At 66.9% G+C, this 21,227-nt stretch overlaps 10 protein-coding genes across 10 annotated transcripts; 5 read left to right on the top strand and 5 right to left on the bottom strand.

The window, feature by feature from the left end:
• Positions 1–65: 65 nt before the first annotated feature.
• On the bottom strand, positions 66–3,852 carry FA09DRAFT_339286 (alpha/beta-hydrolase; the record flags this gene model as incomplete). The annotated part of the gene is made up of 13 exons (XM_025744196.1): positions 66–827; positions 884–1,107; positions 1,161–1,285; positions 1,340–2,034; positions 2,095–2,423; positions 2,477–2,537; positions 2,591–2,638; positions 2,698–2,865; positions 2,922–3,005; positions 3,068–3,150; positions 3,216–3,261; positions 3,421–3,530; positions 3,702–3,852. 13 exons carry the CDS (start codon positions 3,850–3,852, stop codon positions 66–68), a joined length of 2,886 nt encoding a protein of 961 aa, XP_025597551.1.
• A 984-nt stretch (positions 3,853–4,836) lies between these two features.
• FA09DRAFT_339285 (hypothetical protein) lies at positions 4,837–7,373 on the top strand (the record flags this gene model as incomplete). Its single annotated transcript, XM_025744195.1, has 5 exons — positions 4,837–4,956; positions 5,033–5,369; positions 5,592–5,662; positions 5,722–6,665; positions 6,728–7,373. 5 exons carry the CDS (start codon positions 4,837–4,839, stop codon positions 7,371–7,373), a joined length of 2,118 nt encoding a protein of 705 aa, XP_025597550.1.
• Positions 7,374–7,517: 144 nt separating this feature from the next.
• On the bottom strand, positions 7,518–8,913 carry FA09DRAFT_330455 (Deoxyhypusine synthase). The gene is made up of 4 exons (XM_025742608.1): positions 8,207–8,913; positions 7,943–8,152; positions 7,761–7,886; positions 7,518–7,683 (listed from the first exon to the last, which is right to left on the bottom strand). Exons 1-4 carry the CDS (start codon positions 8,876–8,878, stop codon positions 7,546–7,548), a joined length of 1,146 nt encoding a protein of 381 aa, XP_025597549.1. The 5' UTR covers positions 8,879–8,913; the 3' UTR covers positions 7,518–7,545.
• An 848-nt stretch (positions 8,914–9,761) lies between these two features.
• FA09DRAFT_298571 (MFS general substrate transporter) lies at positions 9,762–11,684 on the top strand (the record flags this gene model as incomplete). Its single annotated transcript, XM_025740250.1, has 10 exons — positions 9,762–9,864; positions 9,914–10,014; positions 10,069–10,155; positions 10,213–10,315; positions 10,368–10,808; positions 10,861–10,914; positions 10,964–11,065; positions 11,127–11,216; positions 11,272–11,402; positions 11,460–11,684. 10 exons carry the CDS (start codon positions 9,762–9,764, stop codon positions 11,682–11,684), a joined length of 1,437 nt encoding a protein of 478 aa, XP_025597548.1.
• A 37-nt stretch (positions 11,685–11,721) lies between these two features.
• Positions 11,722–13,570, bottom strand: FA09DRAFT_309083 (protein arginine N-methyltransferase). The gene is made up of 8 exons (XM_025740596.1): positions 13,369–13,570; positions 13,265–13,301; positions 12,986–13,205; positions 12,812–12,897; positions 12,692–12,757; positions 12,326–12,608; positions 12,012–12,270; positions 11,722–11,924 (listed from the first exon to the last, which is right to left on the bottom strand). Exons 1-8 carry the CDS (start codon positions 13,425–13,427, stop codon positions 11,918–11,920), a joined length of 1,017 nt encoding a protein of 338 aa, XP_025597547.1. The 5' UTR covers positions 13,428–13,570; the 3' UTR covers positions 11,722–11,917.
• A 206-nt stretch (positions 13,571–13,776) lies between these two features.
• FA09DRAFT_361102 (hypothetical protein) lies at positions 13,777–14,656 on the top strand. Its single transcript, XM_025745308.1, has 2 exons — positions 13,777–14,152; positions 14,211–14,656. Exons 1-2 carry the CDS (start codon positions 13,814–13,816, stop codon positions 14,628–14,630), a joined length of 759 nt encoding a protein of 252 aa, XP_025597546.1. The 5' UTR covers positions 13,777–13,813; the 3' UTR covers positions 14,631–14,656.
• A 480-nt stretch (positions 14,657–15,136) lies between these two features.
• FA09DRAFT_330453 (hypothetical protein) lies at positions 15,137–16,034 on the top strand. Its single transcript, XM_025742607.1, has 3 exons — positions 15,137–15,440; positions 15,500–15,580; positions 15,989–16,034. The coding sequence occupies exons 1-2, from the start codon at positions 15,150–15,152 to the stop codon at positions 15,539–15,541; spliced, it is 333 nt and encodes a 110-aa protein (XP_025597545.1). The 5' UTR covers positions 15,137–15,149; the 3' UTR covers positions 15,542–15,580; positions 15,989–16,034.
• A 274-nt stretch (positions 16,035–16,308) lies between these two features.
• Positions 16,309–18,377, bottom strand: FA09DRAFT_330451 (hypothetical protein). The gene is made up of 8 exons (XM_025742606.1): positions 17,828–18,377; positions 17,470–17,647; positions 17,184–17,417; positions 16,997–17,130; positions 16,924–16,937; positions 16,721–16,863; positions 16,570–16,670; positions 16,309–16,504 (listed from the first exon to the last, which is right to left on the bottom strand). Exons 1-8 carry the CDS (start codon positions 18,250–18,252, stop codon positions 16,408–16,410), a joined length of 1,326 nt encoding a protein of 441 aa, XP_025597544.1. The 5' UTR covers positions 18,253–18,377; the 3' UTR covers positions 16,309–16,407.
• A 279-nt stretch (positions 18,378–18,656) lies between these two features.
• Positions 18,657–20,136, top strand: FA09DRAFT_330448 (prenylated rab acceptor PRA1). Its single transcript, XM_025742605.1, has 6 exons — positions 18,657–18,702; positions 18,878–18,993; positions 19,442–19,515; positions 19,580–19,722; positions 19,781–19,902; positions 19,968–20,136. The coding sequence occupies exons 1-6, from the start codon at positions 18,669–18,671 to the stop codon at positions 19,983–19,985; spliced, it is 507 nt and encodes a 168-aa protein (XP_025597543.1). The 5' UTR covers positions 18,657–18,668; the 3' UTR covers positions 19,986–20,136.
• Positions 20,137–20,187: 51 nt separating this feature from the next.
• FA09DRAFT_284633 (hypothetical protein) lies at positions 20,188–20,973 on the bottom strand (the record flags this gene model as incomplete). Its single annotated transcript, XM_025739871.1, has 4 exons — positions 20,188–20,316; positions 20,373–20,459; positions 20,518–20,807; positions 20,937–20,973. Coding segments are annotated over 4 exons (543 nt in total), but the record flags the coding sequence as incomplete, so codon positions are not given.
• Between the last annotated feature and the right edge of the window lie 254 nt (positions 20,974–21,227).

The raw sequence follows: 21,227 nt of genomic DNA, 5'->3' as shown, positions 1-21,227 counted from the left end.
GATCTATACAGAGTAGGAGGAGTCAAGGAGGCATGCACGGCTTAGGAGTCGGGAGGGAGAAGGCTTCACTCGCTGTCGTCATCCGAGTGAACCGCGCTGGTGCTGTGCCCCATAGACGCAAGGGCGTCCTCGCGGCGGCGTTGCAGCAAACTGCTCTCGTTGACGAGGAGCGACTTGTACGTCTCGTCTGCGCCGGGCTCCTTGCTGCCTCGCCGAAGCGCGCCGTTGGGCGCCAGCAGCACGCCGGCCGCCTCGCGGGCTGCACGTCGGCTCGACGCCGCGCCTGCTGTGCCGTTGCTCGAGGCGTCGCTTGAGCGCCGTCGCGCACTGTCGCGTGCCGGCTCGTCCAGAAGCGCAGAGACTTGCCGTGGACGTCCCGGCGCGTCGTCGGGCGTGGAAAAGGACGCCGGGCGCCCGACGGGCGGACGCTGCAGACCAGCCACTGCCGGCAGACGCAGACTGCTGCCGCTGCCCGATGCCTCGAGCGAGGCACCGAGGCGTGGCGACGAAAGTTCGTTCGTCGCGACCGACGGAGAGCGGCGGTTCTTGGGCGTGAAGCTCAGCGGCTCATCGTCGTCGTCATCGTCGTTTTCGTCGGCAGGACGAGGCGCGAGGCTTCGACCACGGGCCTCCAGCAGTGGCGAAGCGAGTTTCGGCCGCGGCGCTGCTGGCTTGGCGGGTGAGGCGGGCGGGAGCTGCTGCACCTGCACGGCACGCAGCACCACATCAGCCTCGTGCTGCGCATCGTTGTAGTCCTCGAACGACTCGGTCATCCAGCTGCCGATGAAGGAGATGATCTGCTTGGCCTCAGGCAGGAGCGCCGACATCTGCGAAGCGCAGCGTCAGACGAAAGCTAGCATGCGTACTACTGTGCTCAACTCACTTGAAGGAAGCCGTGCGAGTAGCCCTCGATGATGCGCATCTGCACCCAGTCCTCCGTCGTCTCGTCCTCGATGGCGTCCGGCGACACGCCATGGCCGCGCTCGACGCTCATGCGCAGCTGCTCGCCAAAGCGCGCCGTGGCGCCGGCCCGACGACGCCGCAGCTCGGCCTGCTTCGCCAGCTTGGCCTCGCGGATGCGCCCCGCCATCACGACCGTGTCGTCGCCTGCAAGCGCATGAGTCAGACGAAGCGACAGAGAGGCCACGGCGCAAACTCACAAATCGGGTCCTTCTCTCCGCAGATGAAAAGGCTCGGCGGGAACTCGGCAAGCAGACGCGCGGGAGCGACGATGGGCGAGAGATAATAGTCGTGGTCGAAGTCAGGCTGGCGGCGAGGACCGATGCTGCACGGCAAGGGTGGTCAGCGCGGTGCGGCGCCAGCGATGCGCGATACGCACTACAGGATGGCCATGGCGCGCATCATGCTCTGCGTCAGGATGCGATCCTGGAAGTAGCCACTCATGCTGCTCATCGTGAGGCGCGTGCCGCCAGCAGCGCGCTTGTCGCGCGCGCTGCGCTCCTTGTCCGCCTGCGTCGTAGCGGCCTGAAGGGCTCGCTGCTGCTCCTCGGCCTTGAGCGCAGCGGCTTTCTCCGGGTCCATCACGTCGTGCAGTCCAAAGCCGTTGGTCTCGACCTCCCTCTCCTCGGTGCGCTTCACGCGGCCCATCCACACCTCCTTGTCCCACTCGCCCGCCACGTCGAGCGACGTATTCTGCGGCGACGCCAGGCCGCCCTCGTCGCTCGTGTTGCCCTCGGCCTCGGCAAAGCGCGCGCGCTCGGCCAGATGCAGCTGCGCCTGCTCGGCGAGCGAGCTGTAGCTGCGCTTCGTCTCGCGGCGGCCCGCAAGCTTGTCCTTGGCGGCCGCGCCGGCCTTGCTGAGAATGCCGCCCGAGCCGCTGCTGCTCGCAAGCGGCGTCGAGGGCCGCATGACCGACGGCGAAGAGATGCTGGAGCGGCGCGAGCGCGAGCGCGAGCGTGTCGAGCTGCTGGACGGGTTGAGCGGAGAGGAGCGCCGTCCCGTCTGGGGCGACTCGTCTGCCAATGACTGCAGATTCACCTCGCTCTGCTGCCGCAGCACACGAATGTGATCGGGCTGCGACGGGAGAGCGGATCAGCTTCGCTCGATGCACGTCGCGGCAGCGGCAGCACGCACCTTCATCCACGCGCTGAAGCCAAAGTTGAGGCTGGGGTACGCAAAGACCATGGCCAGCGGCTTCGGCAGCTCCGGCGGCTTGCTGCCCGGCCCGCCGTTGGCGTGCGCGGCGAAGGCGCTGCGGATGTGCGGCTGCGGGTACTCGATGACCTTGAGGAGCACGCCCGTGGCCAGGTTGCCGCCGGCGCTGTCGCCCGTGAGCAGCGTGCGGAAGCGCGGCGAGCCGGACATGCCGATGACGCGGCCGCCCGTCTCGTGCAGTGTGCGGTACAGGTCGTAGCACTCCTCGAGCGCGTAGGGGTATGGATACTCGGGCGCCTTGCAGTAATCTGGCGCCCGCCAAGTGTGAGCGGAGCAGGTGCGCCAGAAGCGATGAACGCACCGACGGACAGCACGGGTCGCTGCATCTCCTTTGCCAGCTGGCGCAGACGCTCTTCGTGGTGCTGCGGTGCCGCAAGTCAGTGGAAGCCGTGCCGCCTTCTGCAGCCACACTCACACGCGGATCCATGCACACGAAGCCGCCGCCGGGCAGGTCCACTAGCAGCTAGGCGAGTATGGAGCGTGAGCCGTGCTTTGCGGCCCGGAGCGCTTCAGTGCACGCACCTCCTCTTCCTCTCGCAGCTCGCGCTCACTGCCCGAGTAGAAGAGCCATGCGCGAGTCGGGCGCTTGGCGTGTGCGCCGAGCGTGGGGCGCGGCAGCAGCAGCGGACGCGCGATGCCGAGCGAGGGCCGGTGCGGACGGGTGAATGCTCGAATGTACGGATTTGTCGTCTGCACGGCATGGTCAGCAACGTGCCTCTCCGCACAGCGACGCAGATCAGGCGCACCTTGTGCCACGTTGCGCGCATCATCTCGACCGTGCAGAAGGCGCGGAACTTGCGCAGCTTCTCATCGGCCTCGTTTGCATAGATCTGGCAGGTCGCGAGGCGTGAGCCTGGAGCATAGGCGCTGCTAAAGTTCGCCAGTCTCTCACCAGATAGTACATGGAGAATGCCAGCGACGCAATGTCACGTAGCCACACGGGACGGATTGTCATGGCCGTCGCGAAGCCGGCATCTGTGGAGGCGAAGTCAGCGGTGCAGCTCCGTCGCCTGGAGCGAGCTTGAGCGCCTCTTGCTCACCGAGTGCTGTCACAATCCATGTCACGCGGTAGAAGGAGCGCGAGTACTAGCCAAAGAGGCGAGTCGTCAGTCGGCTGCTCTCGACTTCTTGGCAGCCAGGTGTCTCAGGCCTGAGCTGCGCTGCCCGAGCGCATTGATCCAAGAGCGTGAACCCGCGTCCTCCGAGCCTCTGTCTCTTTCTCTCTCCGCTATGTGCTCGGCTCACCATGCGTGCCAGCGGCTCGGGCGCGCCGAAGCCAAAGAGGGCATCGACGTGGCGCACGGCGTAGATGGAGGTGAGGGTCGCGACGATGAGCTGCCAGGGCGAGAAGCGCGCTGCAAGAGGAAGAGGGCGTCAGGCGGGCACCAGATACTGCCTGGGGTGCGTGCAATGCAGCGGCAGCCAGCAGCCAGCAGAAGCTTCCACCGCGGCAGCAGCGCAGCACCGCTTGCACCGCCGCCGCACGCGCTGCCACCGCCGCCAGATCCACCTCGCCTCTCACTCACCGGCCCAGGCATTCGCCTTACGCAGCACCGGCACGCGGCGCGGCCCATTGCGCGGGCCCGAGCGCAGCACGGAGCCCCAGAAGGCCAGCACGAGGAGCACCTGGAGGCGCTTGAGGCGCGTCGAGGGACGTCCGAGCAGATGGTCGATCATCGTGCGTGTGCGTGCGCGCAGTGAGAGAGGGCCAACGCCGGCAGCAGCGCGCGTGCGGCGCCAGGAGAGCGCAAGACAGAGACTAAGGCGGGAGTGGACGAGCAGGCGGTGGTGGAAGGGAAGAGCGGCGGCGTCCAGGCCCAGGCCGGCGTCTCGCCAGCGAGGCAATCGGGGCCTCGCAGCGGGCGGGTAATCTCAGGGGCCAGCCAAGGCGAAGGTGCGCATGGCACAAACGCCGCACCGCCGCGGGAGTGGGGAGCGTGGGAAGCAGCCGGCGGAGCTGCGAGCGCGGTGCACCCGACGGCGGGCAGCGTCGATAAGCTGCCGCGGGCTTGTGAAAGATGAGCGAGGTGAGAGAGCGGCGAGAGGGGTGCGTAGGGTGCCGTCGATGAGGAGGAGGCAAAGCAAAGCGCATGAGGCAAATGAAGCGCGGCGCAGTGCGGGGTAGCTCGAGGGGCGGTGCCGCACGGTGCTTCACCATCGCGCTGCGCCGCGCATGCTCGCTGCGAGGCTGCAGCAGATCTGCCGCCAGAGACCAGCTCTGCACTCCAGCAGCAGGCCTCCCCGCTGTGACATCGCGAGCCTCTGCTGTGGCATGCCAAGTCTAGCGCCAGGGTGAGGCGGAGGCATGCCGAGCGAGGCCGCTGGACGTGCCGCGCGGCGCGCCCGCTGGTGTTGGTCGGGGCTGTGCTGCACGTGATGCAGCACGGCGTGGGAACAGGCGTGGAGTTGGGCGAGCGCCGCGGCTCGACTGCTGCCTCCTCAGCGCTCAGCGCCGACAGCGCACGTACCGCGCGCGGCGACGTCGGCGCTGCACAGCCCGGGGCGGAGTCGTTCGTGCTGCTGGCACCTCACCCTCGCCCTCGCCCTCATTCTTTCCAGCCCTCTCACCTCGCTCGCCTGTCGCCGCGCCCAGCAGCGCCGCGCACGCCAAGCTTGCCTCGCCTCGCCGCTCCGTCCGTGCGCTCCTCTGTCGCCGTCGCCATGTCGCTCGAGCGCCCCACGCTCTCGTCCCACGCCGGCGGCAGCAGCGGCAGCGCCGCCAGCGGCAGTGCCAACGAGCCGCAGCACCGCGGCACGCTCGTGTGTGTCGTGCTCAAGGCGGTGCGTGGCCCGACGCTGGCCGGCTCTGCCAGCCTCGGCGCGCCCACATGCTGACGCCGCGTGCCGGGCCCCGCAGAAGAACCTGCCGAACAAGCGCACCATCGGCAAGCAGGACCCCTACGCCGTGCTCTCGCTCAACGGCGAGACGCAGAAGACAGACCCCGACAAGCGCGGCGGACAGCATCCGCAGTGGGACGCGCAGTTGCACTTTGAGATCTACGAGGATACGGAGGACATGCTGCGCCGCGTCGAGGCGGCCGGTGGGGGCACGGTGAAGCCGCAGAGGAATGGGACGAAGGGCAAGGGCAAGATCATGAACGTCAAGTGCTACGCGGACGACAAGACGGATCCGGAGCTCATTGGAGAGGGCATCGTAGACCTCACCGAGACGCTCAAGACGGGCGAGTTTGACGGTGAGTGGAGTCGCAGCGTGTGGGAAGCGGACTGCATAGCGGCGCACGTCAGCGCGATCTTGCGGCGATCACAATCCGCATCTCGTCGCCGGGCGCGGTGCGCAGACGCTTGTCGGCATGACTGCTGTAGTCAGCTGCCTTGGTGCCGGACGCAGCACAGCGATCGTGCCAGACTGGTCGGAGATGTATCGCTGAGCGCGGCTACTTACGCCTCTGCCGCAGACTGGGTCACGATCAAGGCGCGCGACCGCTATGCAGGCGAGGTGTACCTCGAGCTCACCTTCTACTCTTCTGTGCGTTGCTCTCTGTCTCTTGCCTCGTGCGGCCGTGGCTCACTTCTGCTCCCTCGCAGGCGGCACCGCCAAAGAAGAAGAAGGCCGCCGCACGGCCCGCAATGTCGGGCGGCGACACGTACGGCGGCGCCGGCACATTCATCTCTGACCTCGGCGAGGAGTTTGGCCCCGACAGCGACGTGCCGCGGCCTCCTGCTAAGACTGGCCCTTCGCACGCTGGCATTCCCAGCTCCATGCGGCCAGGCAACGGGGGCACTGGGCATGGCGGTGGCATGTCCTACTCACGGAGCCATGCCGGCGCCCTCTCGGCATCGACAGACGACGGAGCGTCCATCATGCGGCCGAGCTCCAGCTTGGCGCAGATCGACGCCTATCAGCCGCCGTATGCCCCAGCACGCGCACACTCGCCAGCACCACCGCCGCCGCCGCCGCGAGAGTCGTCGTACGATGAGAGCGCCCATCTGCGGCGCAATAGCTACACGCCGCATCCGCCGCCGCCTGCGGGCTTCCCGGCCTCGGGCGCGGACCCGGTGGACGACCTGCTGCGTCCGCTCAGCTCGATGAACTTTGCGCAGCCTTCTGCGCCGTCTCCCGCGTCGCAGCACTATGCGCCCACGACCGCGCCGTCGGCTTACTATGCGCAGCCGCCGAGCGCATACTACCCGGCCTCGCCGGCGCCCGTTGCGCCGACGCCGCCGCCTCACCCTGCGTCTGCTCCGCCAGGCCCCGGCGGCTATCACGACACGCCAGCGCATCAGGCATATGGACACGCGCCGCCGCCTTGGCAGCAGCAGCCGCAGCATCAGCAGCCTCCGCCCCCACCTCCGTCGCAGCAGCCGCAACAGCACGAGCTGCGCGCGCCAAGCCCGGCACCGCAGCCGCAGCGCCCGCACTCGGCACAGGGCGGCGGCTACCATGCGCTGCCAAGCATCCCAAGCCAGACGCAGATGCAGCACGGACACTCGATGCAGGGCAGCTACTCGACGAGCACTGTCAATGCGCAGTGAGTGCCAGCAGGTGCTTGCATGGACTCACTGCAGCTTGCTCACTTTGACTTCGCTTCAGATCACTGTACCAGTCCTCACACCTGGGCCAGCCGCCTGCTCCGCCGCCGCCGCGCGCCTCGTCTCCGGCGCCTTCGATGGCGCACTCGACCACGGGCTCCATCTATGCGCCGCCGCCTGCACCGCAGTCCTTCTTCTCGCACAGCGGCGCTGCAGGCCGCGCTGGCTCGCCGCCAAACGGCAGTGCGCGGCCGCTGCCTACGACTCAGCCTCCGCCGCCGCCAGGTGGGGGCTACTACTATGCGCCTCCGCCGCCGCAGACGTCGTACATGTCCGCTTCGAGCTCTCAGCACTTTCAGTCTGCGCCGCCACCACCGCCGCCGCAACAGCAGCACTGGCGGCAGCAGCCGCCTCCGCCGTCTGGTCTGCCAAGCCAGCCGCCGCCGGGGATGTATGCGCCTCCGCCGCCGGCAGGCATGCCGCACAGCATGAGCATGGCGCACCTGTACTCTGCGCCTCCGCCACCGCCGCCGCCGGCGGGCCAGCAGGCGTACTATGCTCCGCCGCCGCCTCCGCAGCAGCCACACACGCCGCAGCCGCAGGGCACGCCGTACTACGAGCCATACGGCGCCCCGCCGGGCCAGTACGCGCAGCAGCAGCCTCCGCCACCGCCGCCGCCGGGCAGCTACTACTACCACCAGCAGTAGGTCTTCCTGCTGGCGCTCTGGCGCGCTTCGGTGCAGGCCAGGCCTACTTTCTCTCACCTGGCACTCTGCAATCGCGCCCATCGGGGTCGCATCTCGTCGCCGCTTCCGGACCACAGCCTGACATCGCGAATGCAGCATCTGCCGAGGGCGTTCCAGATGTGTGCATTTGCCTCTATGCGTCGCCTGATCTCCGCTCGTCGTCAGCAGACGCAGCCCCATTTGCGCCCTGCTGTTTTTGTGCAGCCCAGTGCGCTTTGCCGAATGTCTGCGCCACGATGAGGGGGAAGATGATGGTCGCGTCGCAGTACACCTAGAATTGAGAAGAAGCGTAAGCGGTGCAAGCCTCGGACGAGTAAGGCACTGCAGGCGCCACTGCGCGCACCGCACCTTGACACTCTCGCCCGTGCCCTTGATCTTGCCCCAGCTGATGGCCTCGTCGGGCCGCGCGCCGCTGTCTGAGCCGTCAAACTCCTGGCCCGTATTGATGTACACTGCGTAGTCCGCGCCATTCCTCTGCAAAGCGCGCCGGGCGTGAGTACACTCTCGCGCTCAGCACGCTCGGCACTCACGAAGAGCATCGCGTTGGCAATCTGATGCTTGCACACGCCGCCGCCGAGGATGATCATGCCCGCCTTGCGCGCCCGGACGCTCATGTCGTTGAGCCGCCGGATGTCGCCGACAAGGTCGACGACAAGGCCGGGCGACTTGTACGAGTGGAAGTAGAGCATGTCGCCCAGCGAGCCGTCGGTGAGCGCGGGGCAGAAGATGGGGATGCCGTTCTGCGAGCGCTGTCAGGGCAGGCCGAGCAGCGATGCGCCTCGGCCGACACTCACCCGCTGCGCCCAGTATAGCACGCTGCGCTCGTCGTCGATCTCGCGGCCCAGCCGCTCAATGACCTTGCTGGGCGTCCACACCTGAGTCACACTGTCGCCCTGCTCTGCGCGCATCTTCTCGAGGATGGGCATGACCCAGTCCTCGAACTTGCAGTAGTTGTCGTTGGGCACGAGCAGGTTGCCGATGCGGTTGAGGCCCTTCTTGCGCAGCTCGCGCCCGTCGAGCGCAAAAGCGCCGAGATACGTGGGGCCGAGACACTTGATCAGGTCCTCCTCGACGCCGCCGGCGGTGGTGACGAGGGCCGAGACCATCTTGTGCTTGACGAGGAAGAGGATGACCTCGCGCAGGCCCGACGAGATGAGGTTCGACGTGAAGCCGAGGAAGATGGTCGCCTTGGTCGCAGCGCGCACGGCAGGGTCGAGCAGCTCGTCGGGCGTGCTGTCGTCGATGGCGTCGTCGGAGAGGCGCCAGGTGCGCATCTGCTCGACGACGTCGATGGCGCGCGCCACGCCGCTGGCCTGGAAGCCGACGCGCGCGTAGGCGTCCATCAGGCTGTCGAGCGTCTGCTCGTCGTCGAAGTTGGGCCCGCGCACCTGTGCATACGACGCAGGCACGGGCGCCGAGCGCACAAAGACAGCGGCCTGCGCCGACGAGGGTCCGGCCTCGGCCATGGCGGTGTGTGGAGGTGTGGAAATGGAAGAGGTGCGGCAAGAAGGTCGTAGCCGGCGCTGCGAGGCAAAACGCTGGCGGGGCGCCGCTGCGCTCCCACGCCCTGCGAGAGTTGGCCCGCGGCACAGATCGCGCAGAGCTGCTTTCGCCGAGCGGCGGCCTCCTTCGCCCGCCTCCCGTCATGCGTCACTAGACTCAAGCCGCAGGCCGACTCGGCAGCGGCGTGCTTTTTGCTGCTCGCTGCCGCGCTGGGTAGATCTGCAGAGAAGCCGTGTGTGTGTCGAGAAGCGGCCGGACAGCCCTGGCTCCGGCCTGTCTGGCCGGCATCCGCTGCCAAGCCCGTCGTGTGCCGCTGCGCCGGTCGGTGCGGCACGCCAGAAATTTCGCCGCGCGCTCGGACCGCAAAGTCGCCGAGCAGGTGCCGACTTGGCCTCTCGCTGCGGGGTCCAAGCGGTCTCTTCTCGTGGGAAGAGCCAGCGACAGCTCGGAGTGGCCTCGGTGAGCTGCACGCTTGGCTCTGCACCACCATCAAGCAACATCGCCATGGAGCTCAGCGACCTCTCGGCCCCGCACAAGCACGGCGCCTCTTCGGCCCTCGACGTGCTCGACGCACCCGAGGGCAGCAGCGCCTCGCAGCCGGGCCGCAGCATCCGGCGCCCGTCGGCGGTGCATGCGGCCTCCTCGCGCAGCGCCCTCGCCTCGACACTGAACAGCAGCGCACACCTGGCGCGCGGCGCAGACGGAGCCCAGACGCCCGAGGTCTTCTCGCGTGCCGCCTCGCTCTCTCTCGGCGGCGACGAGGAGGAAGAAGTGGCGGCCATCGTGGGGTCGGACCGCGCTGCGCATGCTGCTGCCACCGCTCCCGTGGCGCGGCCACACAACCGCATGCAGCCGCGGCCTGCGGCACTCAAGAGCTTGCCGCAGGAGCTGCTCTTCGTGGGCGTCTGCGGCATGGGACAGGCACTCTTTGGCTGGCTGCTTGGCAACGGTGCGTGCTGGCTGGCGTCGCTCTGCCCCCAGTGCTGACCTCTCTGCAGTCGTGGTGAATCAGCGCAGCCTCACTGCCGATCTCGGCACGAGCAACTCGCAGAAGCCCTGGCTGCTCGGCTCGTTCCTGCTCACGAACGGCCTCAGCGTCGTGAGTGCCACAGGCGCGCCTCTACCGCCTCGAGCTGACATGAACGATGCCCAGGTCATCTCTGGCTCGCTGGCGGACCATCTCGGGCCCAAGATGCTGATGGTCGGCGGCTTCGCGTGGCTGTCGCTGTGGAACCTCATTGTGCGAGAGAGCATGTCGGCATCCGAAGAGCGCTCTGCTGACGAGCCTCCCTCGCAGACCGGCTTCTCGCTCAGCAGCAAGTACCTGTTCTTCATCAGCCGTGCCATGCAGGGCTTTGCATGTGGCGCACTGACGAGCTCGAGCATCAGTCTGTTGGGCCGTGAGTCGCCCCTGACCTTGCTGCGATGCCTGCACGCTCACGGATTACGCAGAGACCTACTCGCCCGGGCGCCGCAAGTCGCGCGCCTTCAGCGGCATGGCGGCCATGGCTCCGGTCGGCTACTGGCTCGGCGCCATCCACGGCGGCCTGCTGACGGAGCATCGTCCGTGGATCTTCTTCTCGATGGCCATTGGCATTGCGCTGCTCTTCGTGCTCTCCCTCTCCGTCGTACCTGCCTCGGTGGATCCACGAGCGACAGCCGCACGCCCGAGCTTGAGGCAATTCGACTACCTCGGCGCCCTGCTCGCCATGATCGGCCTTGGCTGCATTGTTGCTGGCCTCACGCAGGGCTCACCGGCGGGCTGGCAGCCGTACACATACATACTCATCATCGCCGGTGCCGCCACGCTGGCGGCCTTCACGCTGGCCGAGCGCCAGGCGACACGGCCGCTCGTCCCCATGCAGCTGTTCAGCGTGCCGAACTTTCCGGCTGGTAAGTGCACCGCACAGGACGCAGAGGCGGTCGGTGCTCATACCTCACACAGTCATCCTCGTGTACTTTCTCGCATTCGGCGCCTTCAGCGTCTGGCAGTTCTACAGTGCGTCTCGCGCAACAGCGCCGCAACGCTCCGCTGAGGCTTGCTCCAGTGCTCGAGTTCTTCCTCAGCGTGCAGAAGGTGGCGCCCCTGACGGCCGCGCTGTATCTGACGCCGAACGCCATCGTCGGCCTGCTGTGCACCTTCGGTACAGGTGAGCATGCTCTGGATGGGGATGCTCATGCGCGCCGGCTGACAGGTGCGCCTTCTGTCAGCCTCGCTGCTGCACGTCGTGCCGGGCCACTACGTGCTCTGCGTCTCGGCGCTGGCCAGCGGCGCAGGCGCCGTCTTCTTCCTGCCGCAGAGTACGTCGCGGTACGAAGCCCTCTGCCCAGGAGTAGGGCTGACGCCCTGCCACAGCGGCGAACACCTCGTACTACGCCCTCTCCATGCCCGGCATTGCGCTCGCCACGCTCTGCCCCGACCTCAGCTTTGCCGCCGTCGCAGTGCTGCTGACGACGAGCGTGCCGCGCACATACCAAGGCTCGGCGGTGAGCAGCGCCCGGCCTCGCACATCCTCACCTCCGAAGCTGACGACAGCTCCCAAGGGCGCCTTCCTGATGACGGCGCAGTCACTCTCAGCTGCCATCTTCATCGGCATCGGCGATGCCATCGCTACCGCCACGCCGGGCCAGGTGGCGCACGCCGATCTCGAAATGCGCTCGCTGCGCTCCGTCTGGTGGTTCTCGCTCGCCGTGGCGCTCGTGAGCGCCGCGATCGGCCTGGCATTCGTGCGCATCCCCAAGACGCAGGAGCGCGAGCACTACGACTAGCTTCGTCCGCTCTGCAGGCTTCACCCGTCGCCTCTGGCGCATGTGTCGCAGGTCTATGGATGGTAATTAGATAGGCTCGGCTTGCAGACGTGGCGCGCCACCCGTTGGCGGAGGAGGAAGAGGCAGCGGTGCCATGAGCAGCAAGTGCAACTCTACTAGCGAGACGAGTGATGTGTGGAATGCTGCGATTGCGCGAATAGATGAAGAGCATGCGGGCTGCGCTGCGCAGTCGCTCAGTACCTTTTGGTCGTCGATCAGGACCTGCGATGAGCGTCAGCGAAGCGAGGGACACGCGCACAGAGGCGGCGGGCACGGCACAGGGCTCACATCTTGTACACCATGCGGCCCTTCTCCGAGTTGTGCTCCCAGTCGAGCTCAATGTCGAGGTCGCGGTTGTTGCGCGCGTTGGGCGCGCAGTAGAACGTGCCGTTGATGCGCTCGCCGGCCGAGACGGTGAGCATGTCGGGGATGTAGAAGACGGTCTGCTTCCAGTGCGTGTAGCGCGAGTGCGGGCCCGTGCTGAACCGCACCGGCTTGTGGCAGGCGTCAAAGGAGATGTCGAACCAGGCGAGGAATGCGTGGATGTCTGTGCGCAGCGGCTGTCAGACAAGAGCGAGAGATGCGCTGGCCGCGGCACTCACAGTCATTCCGCGTGGCCGTGAGCACAAAGTCGTTCTTGAACGTCAGGTCCTCCTTCTTGCACGTCATCAGGTCGAGATGCAGCACCTTTGCCGGGTCGCACACGACGGAGCGCAGCTCGACGGTGTCGACGAGCGGCTCGCGCAGCGCAATGTCCTTGATGCACGAGTAGTCGAAGCCGTACACGTCGTCCCAGAAGCCGATCTTCTCGTCCTTGTACTCCTGGTCCTCGATGGCGCTGACGTAGAGCGTGGCCACGTCGGGCATCATGCAGCCGCCGGGCGCCTGCGCAGACGGGCGCGTCAGGAACGCTGCATGCCCGATCCGCCGCGGCCTGCTTCCCTGATGCGCTCAGACATAACACTCACAAGGTACTTGTCGCGCGCAAGGAGCACAGTGTCGAGCATGCTCTCGTAAAGGAGCGCGTAGCCCATCTAAGCAGCAGGTGAGCTCGGAATGTGGGCGACGAGCTGCCTGCAGCTACGCACCCATTCGGAGATGATGACATCGACCTTGCCGTCCGGGCCGAGGCCGAGGTCCACCTCCTCGAGCTTGCCCTTGACCAGCGTGATCACTGACAGAGCACGCGTGAGCAGCACACTCATAGCCGCCCTGAGGCGGCGCAGCTGACGCTCCGCTCCGCCGTCCGCCCGCACACTCACCGTCGGCAAAGCCGTTCTTCTCGACGATGATCTTGGCCTGGTCGATGATGTTGCTCATGTCCACACCGACGACCTTCTTGGCGCCGGCCTTGGCGGCGAACATGCACAGGATGCCCGTGCCGCAGCCGACGTCGAGCACCGTCTTGCCGCGGAAGAGCTGCGGGTTGTTGATGATGGCGTTGCGGTAGCTGTCGGTGCGCACGCTGTCCTTGAGCATCTCCTGCGGCGTGTGGAGCGGGTGAGCACGAGCAGGGCGGGCGGGCGGCACGTTGCACGCACCTCGTGGATGCCAAAGTGCGCGTACGAGTCGGCGTAGCTGCGCAGCGCACACGCGAGGTCAGCTGGAGCTCTGCAGCAGCGGTGAAGGCGCAAGAGCAACGCACTAGTCGCGCGAGGTCATGCCCTCGGCCGGCGTGGCGGCAGGAGCAGAGGAGGACGCCATGGTGGGGCGTGCGATGCGGGCGGCGGGGAGTGGGAGCGGAGGCAGACGGCGGGCCACGGCGAGCAGGCGGAGAGCAGAGGGACGCAGAGCGGAGGAGTGGCCGGGTCGAGAAGGGCGCGGTGGAGAGGAAGGCGGAGGCAGCGTCGAGGCTGCATGAGATGCCGCTCTGCCCGTCCGCGCGCCACGAAGAAATCGCGCTGCCTGAGCTGGGCCGCGGAGGCAGCACAGCTGCAGCGCAAGCCATGAAATTGTATCGCACGTGACACGACCACTTCGTTCCCACGCTAGGCCCGGGCTGGCGTGGGACCGGCTGCCGGCTGCTGCTGCGCACCAAGGTGGGGCCTTGGCACCCGCTCCTCGTGCTCGCCACACCCACCACCCGCAAGATGTCGGCCATAGCATCAGGCAGCACACGCCTGCACGTCTCCGGCCGCTCGGAGGTCTTTGTGCCGCCGGAGCGCGCTACGCTGCACATCTCGGTGCAGACGGAGCACCGCGACAAGGAGCAGGCCAGCCTCACGGCGCGCCAGACGGCCAACCAGGTGGCGCAGATGCTGCGCGAGCTCAACCCGCTCGTCGCCGGCACCAAGACGGCGACGGAGGCGGCACCCGTGACGTGGTGGACGATGGACACGATGAGCCTCGGGTACAAGCGCTACGACGACCCGCAGGGCCTCAAGCAGTGCACCATCAACTTGCGCGCCAAGTTCCGGGCCTTCGACAAGGTGAGCGCAGCAGCAATGCTGCGATCCTGAAACCGTCTTGCTGATTCGTGCGCCACAGCTCAGCGACATCGTCGGCACGCTCTCCGCTGCGCCACACGTGCGCATCGCCAGCATCACCTGGGCGCTCACCGATGCGACGCGCCTCTCGAGGCAGTCTGAGCTGCGTCGTGCTGCCGTTGCCGATGCCAAGGAGAAGCTGCAGGACTATGTGAGCTGTGCTGTGCCTGTGAGACCGTCCGTGGCAAGTGTTGACGCCCGCCGGCAACAGGTGTCCACTCTCGAGCTGCAGAGCGTGCGCTGCGTCGAGCTGCACGACTGCAGCAGCGACTACCGGGGCATGCAGCGCAGCTACGCCGCAGCGGCACCGATGATGCTGCGCGGCGCCGCCGTTGGAGCGCCGCAGGACCCTGGCATCGACCTGAACCCGGACGACGTGCGCCTCGAGGGTGCCGTCAACATGGTGTTCGAGGGGCAATAGGCGCTTGCAGCGCCGGAATGTCATGCATCGAACATTGTACCTTGCCTGTCTCAGACTTTCTCTGTGTCTCTGCGTCATTCACTCCGGGGTATCGAGTCTCGTCGATCGAGGAGGGGCAAGGAAAGCTGGCATTTGAGGTGCAGCCACAGTGGCAAACAGCACGCTGCTTCCGAGTGAACTGCACTTTTTCGGGCCAGTCATCAGAGCAAATGCAGCGACCGACGAGCCAGGAAGAAGCAGCTCACCTTGCTGCCGATTTTGCAGCGATGCGATGTTGAAGTGCAACGCGAGAGCTGTTGACGTGCTCTGAAGCACACGCATCTGGACGGCTGGGCGCGGCGGACGTCGAGGCCGCGCGAGCCGGCAGCACTGTGTCACGTGCGCGACCGGCCGCGCCCGGCGCCCGAGATCGTCGCGCGCGCCGCCAGCGAACGCAGCCGCGCGCGGCCGGTGCGCGCTGCCAGCCAAGGCGACGACGCCGAGCCTCCTTCCTGTCTGCACCCCCACACCTCGCTCACCATGTTCGCTGCCCGTCTCGCCCGCGCCCCCGCCCTCGCGCCCCGCGGCGCGCGCCTCGCGTCGTCGCTGCCGATCCCGCCCAAGATCGCCACGCCCGCCATGGTCTCGTCCGGCGGCTCGAGTGCGCGCATGGACGCCGTCGTCGGCTTCTACAAGGCGCTGCCCAAGGGCGAGGCGCCCGCCAAGCGCGGCGGCGGCATCAAGGCGCGCTTCTTCGACGGCAAGAACGCCAGCTCCAAGCCCATCGTCGCCTACATTGCCTTCATGCTGCTGTTCGGCTACACGATCGACGTGAGTAGAGCGCGCGCGGGCGTTGTGTGCGGCGCAGGGCTGACGTACCACACCGACAGTACAACATGCACCTGAAGCACCACAAGAACAACGCTCACTAAATGTGCATGGTGGCTGGGAGGAAGGTGTGGCATGTGCAGGTGAGTGAGTGACCTACAACCGGATGTGCGTCAGGGTGCAGGCACGGGCAGGGCGAAGGGAGGGACACGATGGACCACGGTCGGAAGGCGCTGCAGATGCGACAGATGCGCAGACAATGAGGACAGGAGACTGCTGTTGGTGCCGATAGAGCTAGACGAGCATGATATGCGCACGTCGAGGCTACACTTCGCCGGCAGTATGTCAGCGGGAGGATGAGACTTGGGAGCAGCGTGCGCGCCGTGGAACATGCCGTCTTGGATGAAGAGACGGTGCTGCGTGCCTTGCGCGGCCGTGAAGGCACGGCCGTCTGCTGCGATGGATATCGCTCGCGGCTGCTTCGTTGCGTCGCAATGACTTGCGCGACTGTCCCGCACACGTACCGAAGTGCTCACGACGCCTCTCGCCAGATTTCTGCTCGCCACTCTTCGATCCGGACCTTCGGCTCGCCGCCCTCACCGTCGTGTTGACACGCACTCTGAGCGCGCGCGGGAGCTGCACAGAGCAATGAACTCGTAGACTGCCGAGATCGCAGCGCGTGCAAGCGGCCGCCTCTGCGCTACGTGGAGCTGAGCGGGCCAGAGTCAATCAGCGAAGTCACGGAGAGAGTGTCCTGTCGCGCGTGCGCGAGTTGCCGAGAGCCGCACCTTGCGTGCCCAGCTCCCCGCTTCAGACTGCGGACACAGTCTGCGCTTCGCAACAGCGAGCCAGCCATATCGTCACGCAAGGTGTTGTGCAGCACAGTGGTATTGCAGGTTCGGTCGCAGTCTCTGAGTTCCCCGTCACATGCGAGACCTCGAGCGGACGGAACGGTGCTCGGCCGTGCACACTAGAGGTGCATCTTGCGGGCGATGAAGGCGAGCGCATAGCGCAGCGCTGCCGTCGTCTCCTCGCCGGCGGGACGGATGTACTCGGCGGGCAGCAGGCTGCGCCAGACGAGGCACGTCAGCGATATGCTCCGCGCACCCAGACTCTTTCGCGGTCCACTCACAAGCCGTATTCGCCCTCGTCGCGCAGCTCAAGCGAATAAGCCCACTTGACGTCGTGCTCGTAGGCGAAGTCCATCGCCGTGCCCGTCGTCGGGTAGAGCGCCTGTGCCTGAAGTTAGCATCTGACGGCAGCTCTGCGCCTGTCTCACGCACCTCGCAGCCGCGGCCGGTGCCAAAGTCGGAGCGGTGCACTGCACGGAGTGCACGCACGGCGCCGATGGCCAGCTCGGCCAGGTCCTCCTCGTCGGGAAGGGCCTCGTCACAAGAGTACGCGTACGGGTAGGTCATTTGCTGCCCTGCATGAGGATGGACAGTCAGCACGCGAAGCAGATGCAGTCAGTGTCGCATCTGCGCACCATACGAATGCAGACTGCGCGGCAGGAGCGTGAGCGATGAGGCTGATGTAGTGCGTCTGAGCGGCCGACTCACTCGAAGAAGCCCACGACGTTCTGCGCCTGATCGTCCAGCAGCTTGGCCAGCGCCCGCGTCTCCGCCGCCTCGAGAGGCTTGCGGCCCGCATATGCATCTGCGCATGGATTCGACGACGGCACAAAGTGCGACGGCTGGTGCAAGAGTCAGCTAGCGAGAAGCGATGCACCTTCGAGCCGGCACGCACGAAGCCTGCGCCAATGTCGGTGCCCTTGCACGCCTCCGGTGCACCGGCGTTCGGCGCGCGGTTCTTGCGCCACAGCCGAGCGGCTGGCGACGAGTGCGAGTGCGCGTAGCCGTCCGGGTTCAGCACCGGAATCACGATGATCGTGAAGAGCTCGAGCAGCGCGGGTGCGCGCATGGCTGCGGACGAGGCAAGGAGCGAAGAGATGAAGTGCAGCGCGACTGCCGGCGCGATCCACTGTGACGGCGTCAGCGGGACAAGGGTGGTCGATCAGACCAGGCGCACTCACCTCTCGAGCATGCGATCCCGCGCTGATCACCACCGCAGGCTTGACCTTGCCTGACTTGCTACGCGCAGCTCCTAGACGCACTGAGCGAATCGGCCGGCCCTCGTGTGTCTCGCCGATCGACTCGAGCTGGACAACAGACGGGAACAGCGCTGCGAGCTCGTGCACCCGTGCTTCCAACCTGAGATGCTTTTGTGTCAGCGGACTGGCGGAGCGGAGGTCTGGGCCAGACATGCGCAATCGAGCCTGCGGCAGGTGGGGCTACCTCGAGAAAGCATCACTGTTCGCTTACGCCAGCAGGCGTCGCGCAGCCAATTCTCGTGCTTCCCGTCTTCAACACCACTGAGCTTGTACTACTCACTGCTCAAGTGTGTGGTACGCATCGTCAAACTCGGCCGATGGCGAGCTGCCATGCTGCCGCGCGACCGTCGCGTTGCGCTGCTGGTCGCGCAACAGCGCTGCGACGTCTGCGTGCAAGACCTCGCACGCCAACGACGGCGCTGCGAGCGTGCGTGCCAGTGCAGCGCACGAGGACGTGGCGATGCGGGCGCAGAGTGGCGCAGAGGTGGACGCCTCTGCGCTCGGGCCTGCGCAGGGCGCGGCGTGCCACACGTCTGCGCCGGCTGCGCGAAGCTGCGGCAGCGCGCCTGCGGGCAGCGTGGCGCGGACGAGCTGGAGCGGCTCGGCGTCGTGCAAGCTCGGCGAGGCGATGAGCGGCAGCTGCAGCGAGAGCGCCAGTGGCGCCACGAGGAGCGGCAGGAGTGCCGAGGAGAGAGCGGTGCGCATGCTGGCGGCGCGATGCGAAGTGGAGTAGCAGGAGAGCGCAGCGCTGCGCGGCGAGTAGACCAGCCAAACGCAGAGACTCGGTGCTTGGAGGTGGCACCCGGCTGCTGCGGCGGTGCGAGATGCTCTAGGCTGTCTTGTGGGTGGTGGAGGAGTGCTGATGAGGGGCAAGGAGCTGGCCCGACGGCGCGGCCCCGCTATCTCACGCTTGGGCCGGCCCCAAGGCACGGCGAGGTCACACGACGTGCGCTGCTCCCACGCCAGCGGCGGAGTCGCGCGCGCGGGCGTGGGAACGGGCACGGGCGTCCCGCCGCGGCGACGTGTTGCTCGCTGCGCCGCCGCGGCGCACCGCCTCGCGAAGTCTGTCCGCCGTCCGGCGTGCCTTCTCACGCCCATCCTCCTCGCTCCTCACCGCCAACATGACGTCCCAAGTCATCGAGTTTGCCATGCGCGGTGCGTGTCGTCTTCGCGCTCCTCGGCTGGGCGCCATGTCCGCGCGCTCGGGCCAGTAGCATGCCCATCGCTGCCCCTATTCGCGGCGCCGCGTGTTCGGGCCGCGGGCAGGGACCCGCTCGGCGAACTTTCGCTCAGGACGCCAGCGCTGACCTAGCGTGCGCTCTTTCTCCAGTGCCGGAGACGTTCCGGAACCTGCGCAAGGAGAGGCTGAGCCACCTGCGGCCGATCGGCGAGTTCTTCGACCACCAGCGCATCTCGCGGCCAGTGGACCTCAACGAGGCGACGCAGGTAAGTGCCACACAGCAGTGGGCCACTCGCACGGTACTGCGGCGCAGGCATCATCCCAAAGGGGTAGCATAGCGCTGCGGCCAGTGTTGGTGCGATTGTTGTGCGAAGTCGGGCCGATAGAGGGCGGCGGGCGTATCACGCGAAAGCATGGAGGAGCGAGCAGACGAGCTGAGCCGGTCGGTACATGCAACAGAGCGCAGCTGCCGAGGGGCGCGGCATGTTCACATCGCACTCTGTGCTCTGCCCTTGGCGGCGCTCGCGCTGGTACGCCATGGCCTCGCTCAGCTCATGCTGTGCTGAGAGTGGAGGTCGCGGGGGAGCTGGCCGGCGAGATGGAGACCATCGACGAGCGATGCCAGACTTTGTGTTGTCAGCCCTGCAGCATTCCAGGCTGGCCGAGATGAGTCCCGAGTGCTGAGCAAGGCTGACCCTCTCTCACGAATCGCAGCGCATCACGTACAACACGCGGCACTTCTCGGGCAACTATGCCATCATCGTGCTGCTGCTGACGATCTATGGCCTGTGCGTGCCTCGCTGTGCCCTGCGCCGCCTGCCGCTACTGACGTCTGTGTTTCGCTTGCTGCAGGCTCACGTCTCCGTGGCTGCTCGCTGCCGCCGGATTCCTCATCGGAGGTTTCATTGCCATCAACCGCTTCGCGCCCGAGCCATTGCAGGTTGGCGAGCATGTCATCACTCAGCGTGGCCTGTACACGGGCCTCTTCTGCATCGGTGCGTGTTGTCCTGTCCCAGCCTTGCAGCGGCAGACGCTCATCAGGCGCTCGCGCAGGCCTGCCAATGCTGTGGATCGCCTCGCCCTTCGCACTCATCTTCTGGCTCTTCGGCTCGTCCGCCATCCTGGTGCTCGGGCATGCCGCCTTCACGGAGCCGCCAGTGTCCAGCGAGTACACGGTGAGTGGCGCGTAGCTGCGATCTGACTGCTCGAGCTGCGTTCTCACGCGCCTGGGCTTGCACAGGGTGTCGAGACGGTCTAGTAGCCACGTTCTCTGGGTGGGAAAGCGGCAGGTCCGCGGGCAGTGCGCACGACGTCTTTCCGCATCGCACGCGATCGTCGGGGCGCTCTGCTGCTATATCTAGACGTGCCATTGCAACGATACACCAGCTGCGCGTGCGATCAGTAGATCTGGCGGCGAGGGGTCAGCGAGCGGCGGGCAGCCGAGCTGACAGACGCCTCACCTCGTCGAATGGCCGCGTGTCGCGGAAGCAGCTGTTGAAGACCTGGTCGACGATGCTCTCGGCCTGCTCCTGGTCCTTGCACTTGGGGTGCATTGCGACGCTGAGCGCTGCTCGCCGCCGCACGCATGTCTGCGATCGCGGCGCGTCAGTCAGGGCACGCTCGGTCCGGTTCTAAAGACACGCACCTGATGTCCCTTGACGAAGTTGTAGTTGCGGTTCTTCCACATCTCGCGCTTCATGGAGCAGTCGCCCGACAGCGATGCAGCGCGGACCTGCGAGAGAGCTTGGGGTCAGAGCAGTAGTCTAGTGGACCGCAGCGCAGCCACGCACCTCGCTGCAGGCGACGTGCCGCAGGTCGTCCCAGTCGACCTTGAAGCGGCAGTGGTCCCAGAAGTGCGTCATCTCGTGCGCCAGCGTGTCTTCGAGGTGGCCCTTGTCCATCATGCGGTTGCCGCATATCAAGATGGCGCTGTGCTCGCGCGGCTCGTTCGGCCCGAAGCCACCTGCCGCACCAGGCGCGCACGGCAGGATCATGATGCCCGTGCCGTCGGTCCGCGAGGCGCCGTCGACGGGACATGAGACGAGCGCGAGGTGCTTGGTCATGAAGCGCAGCATTGGGCCTGCACGTTGCTTGGTCAGTCGGCTGATACACGTCGAGGCTGCGCTTTCCCCAGTCGTCAGGCCGCAGCGCCTACGCCTGCGGTCCGACTTGCTCTGGCGATCGAGCCTCTGCCCGCAAGTCTACTCACTGGTGCGCATCAGCTCATCCTTCCACCGCACCGACCGCTGCACGAGCGCCTGATCCGAGTCTGACGGCTCCCACTCAGGGCCCGCATCGCCCTTGGAGGCAGCCAGCACGGCGTCTGCCGGCGACTCGGCAGCCGACCGGATCGGGAAGCGGGCTGCCAGGTCCCTTGGCCGCTGCTGCGCGCAGGGCGATGTGGGAGCAGTCACGCGCGAGCATGCGGCCAGGAAGCGGCCGAACGCGCTCGACTCGTGCCCTTCTGACGACGCGTCGTGCCGCGCGTGCGTAGAGGGAC

The sequence above is a fragment of the Tilletiopsis washingtonensis genome (assembly GCF_003144115.1).
Source record: "Tilletiopsis washingtonensis strain MCA 4186 unplaced genomic scaffold FA09scaffold_13, whole genome shotgun sequence".
Taxonomy (NCBI): Eukaryota; Fungi; Basidiomycota; class Exobasidiomycetes; order Entylomatales; genus Tilletiopsis; species Tilletiopsis washingtonensis.
Note: the sequence above shows the minus strand (reverse complement) of the source record. Positions and strands in the feature narration are given on the sequence as shown.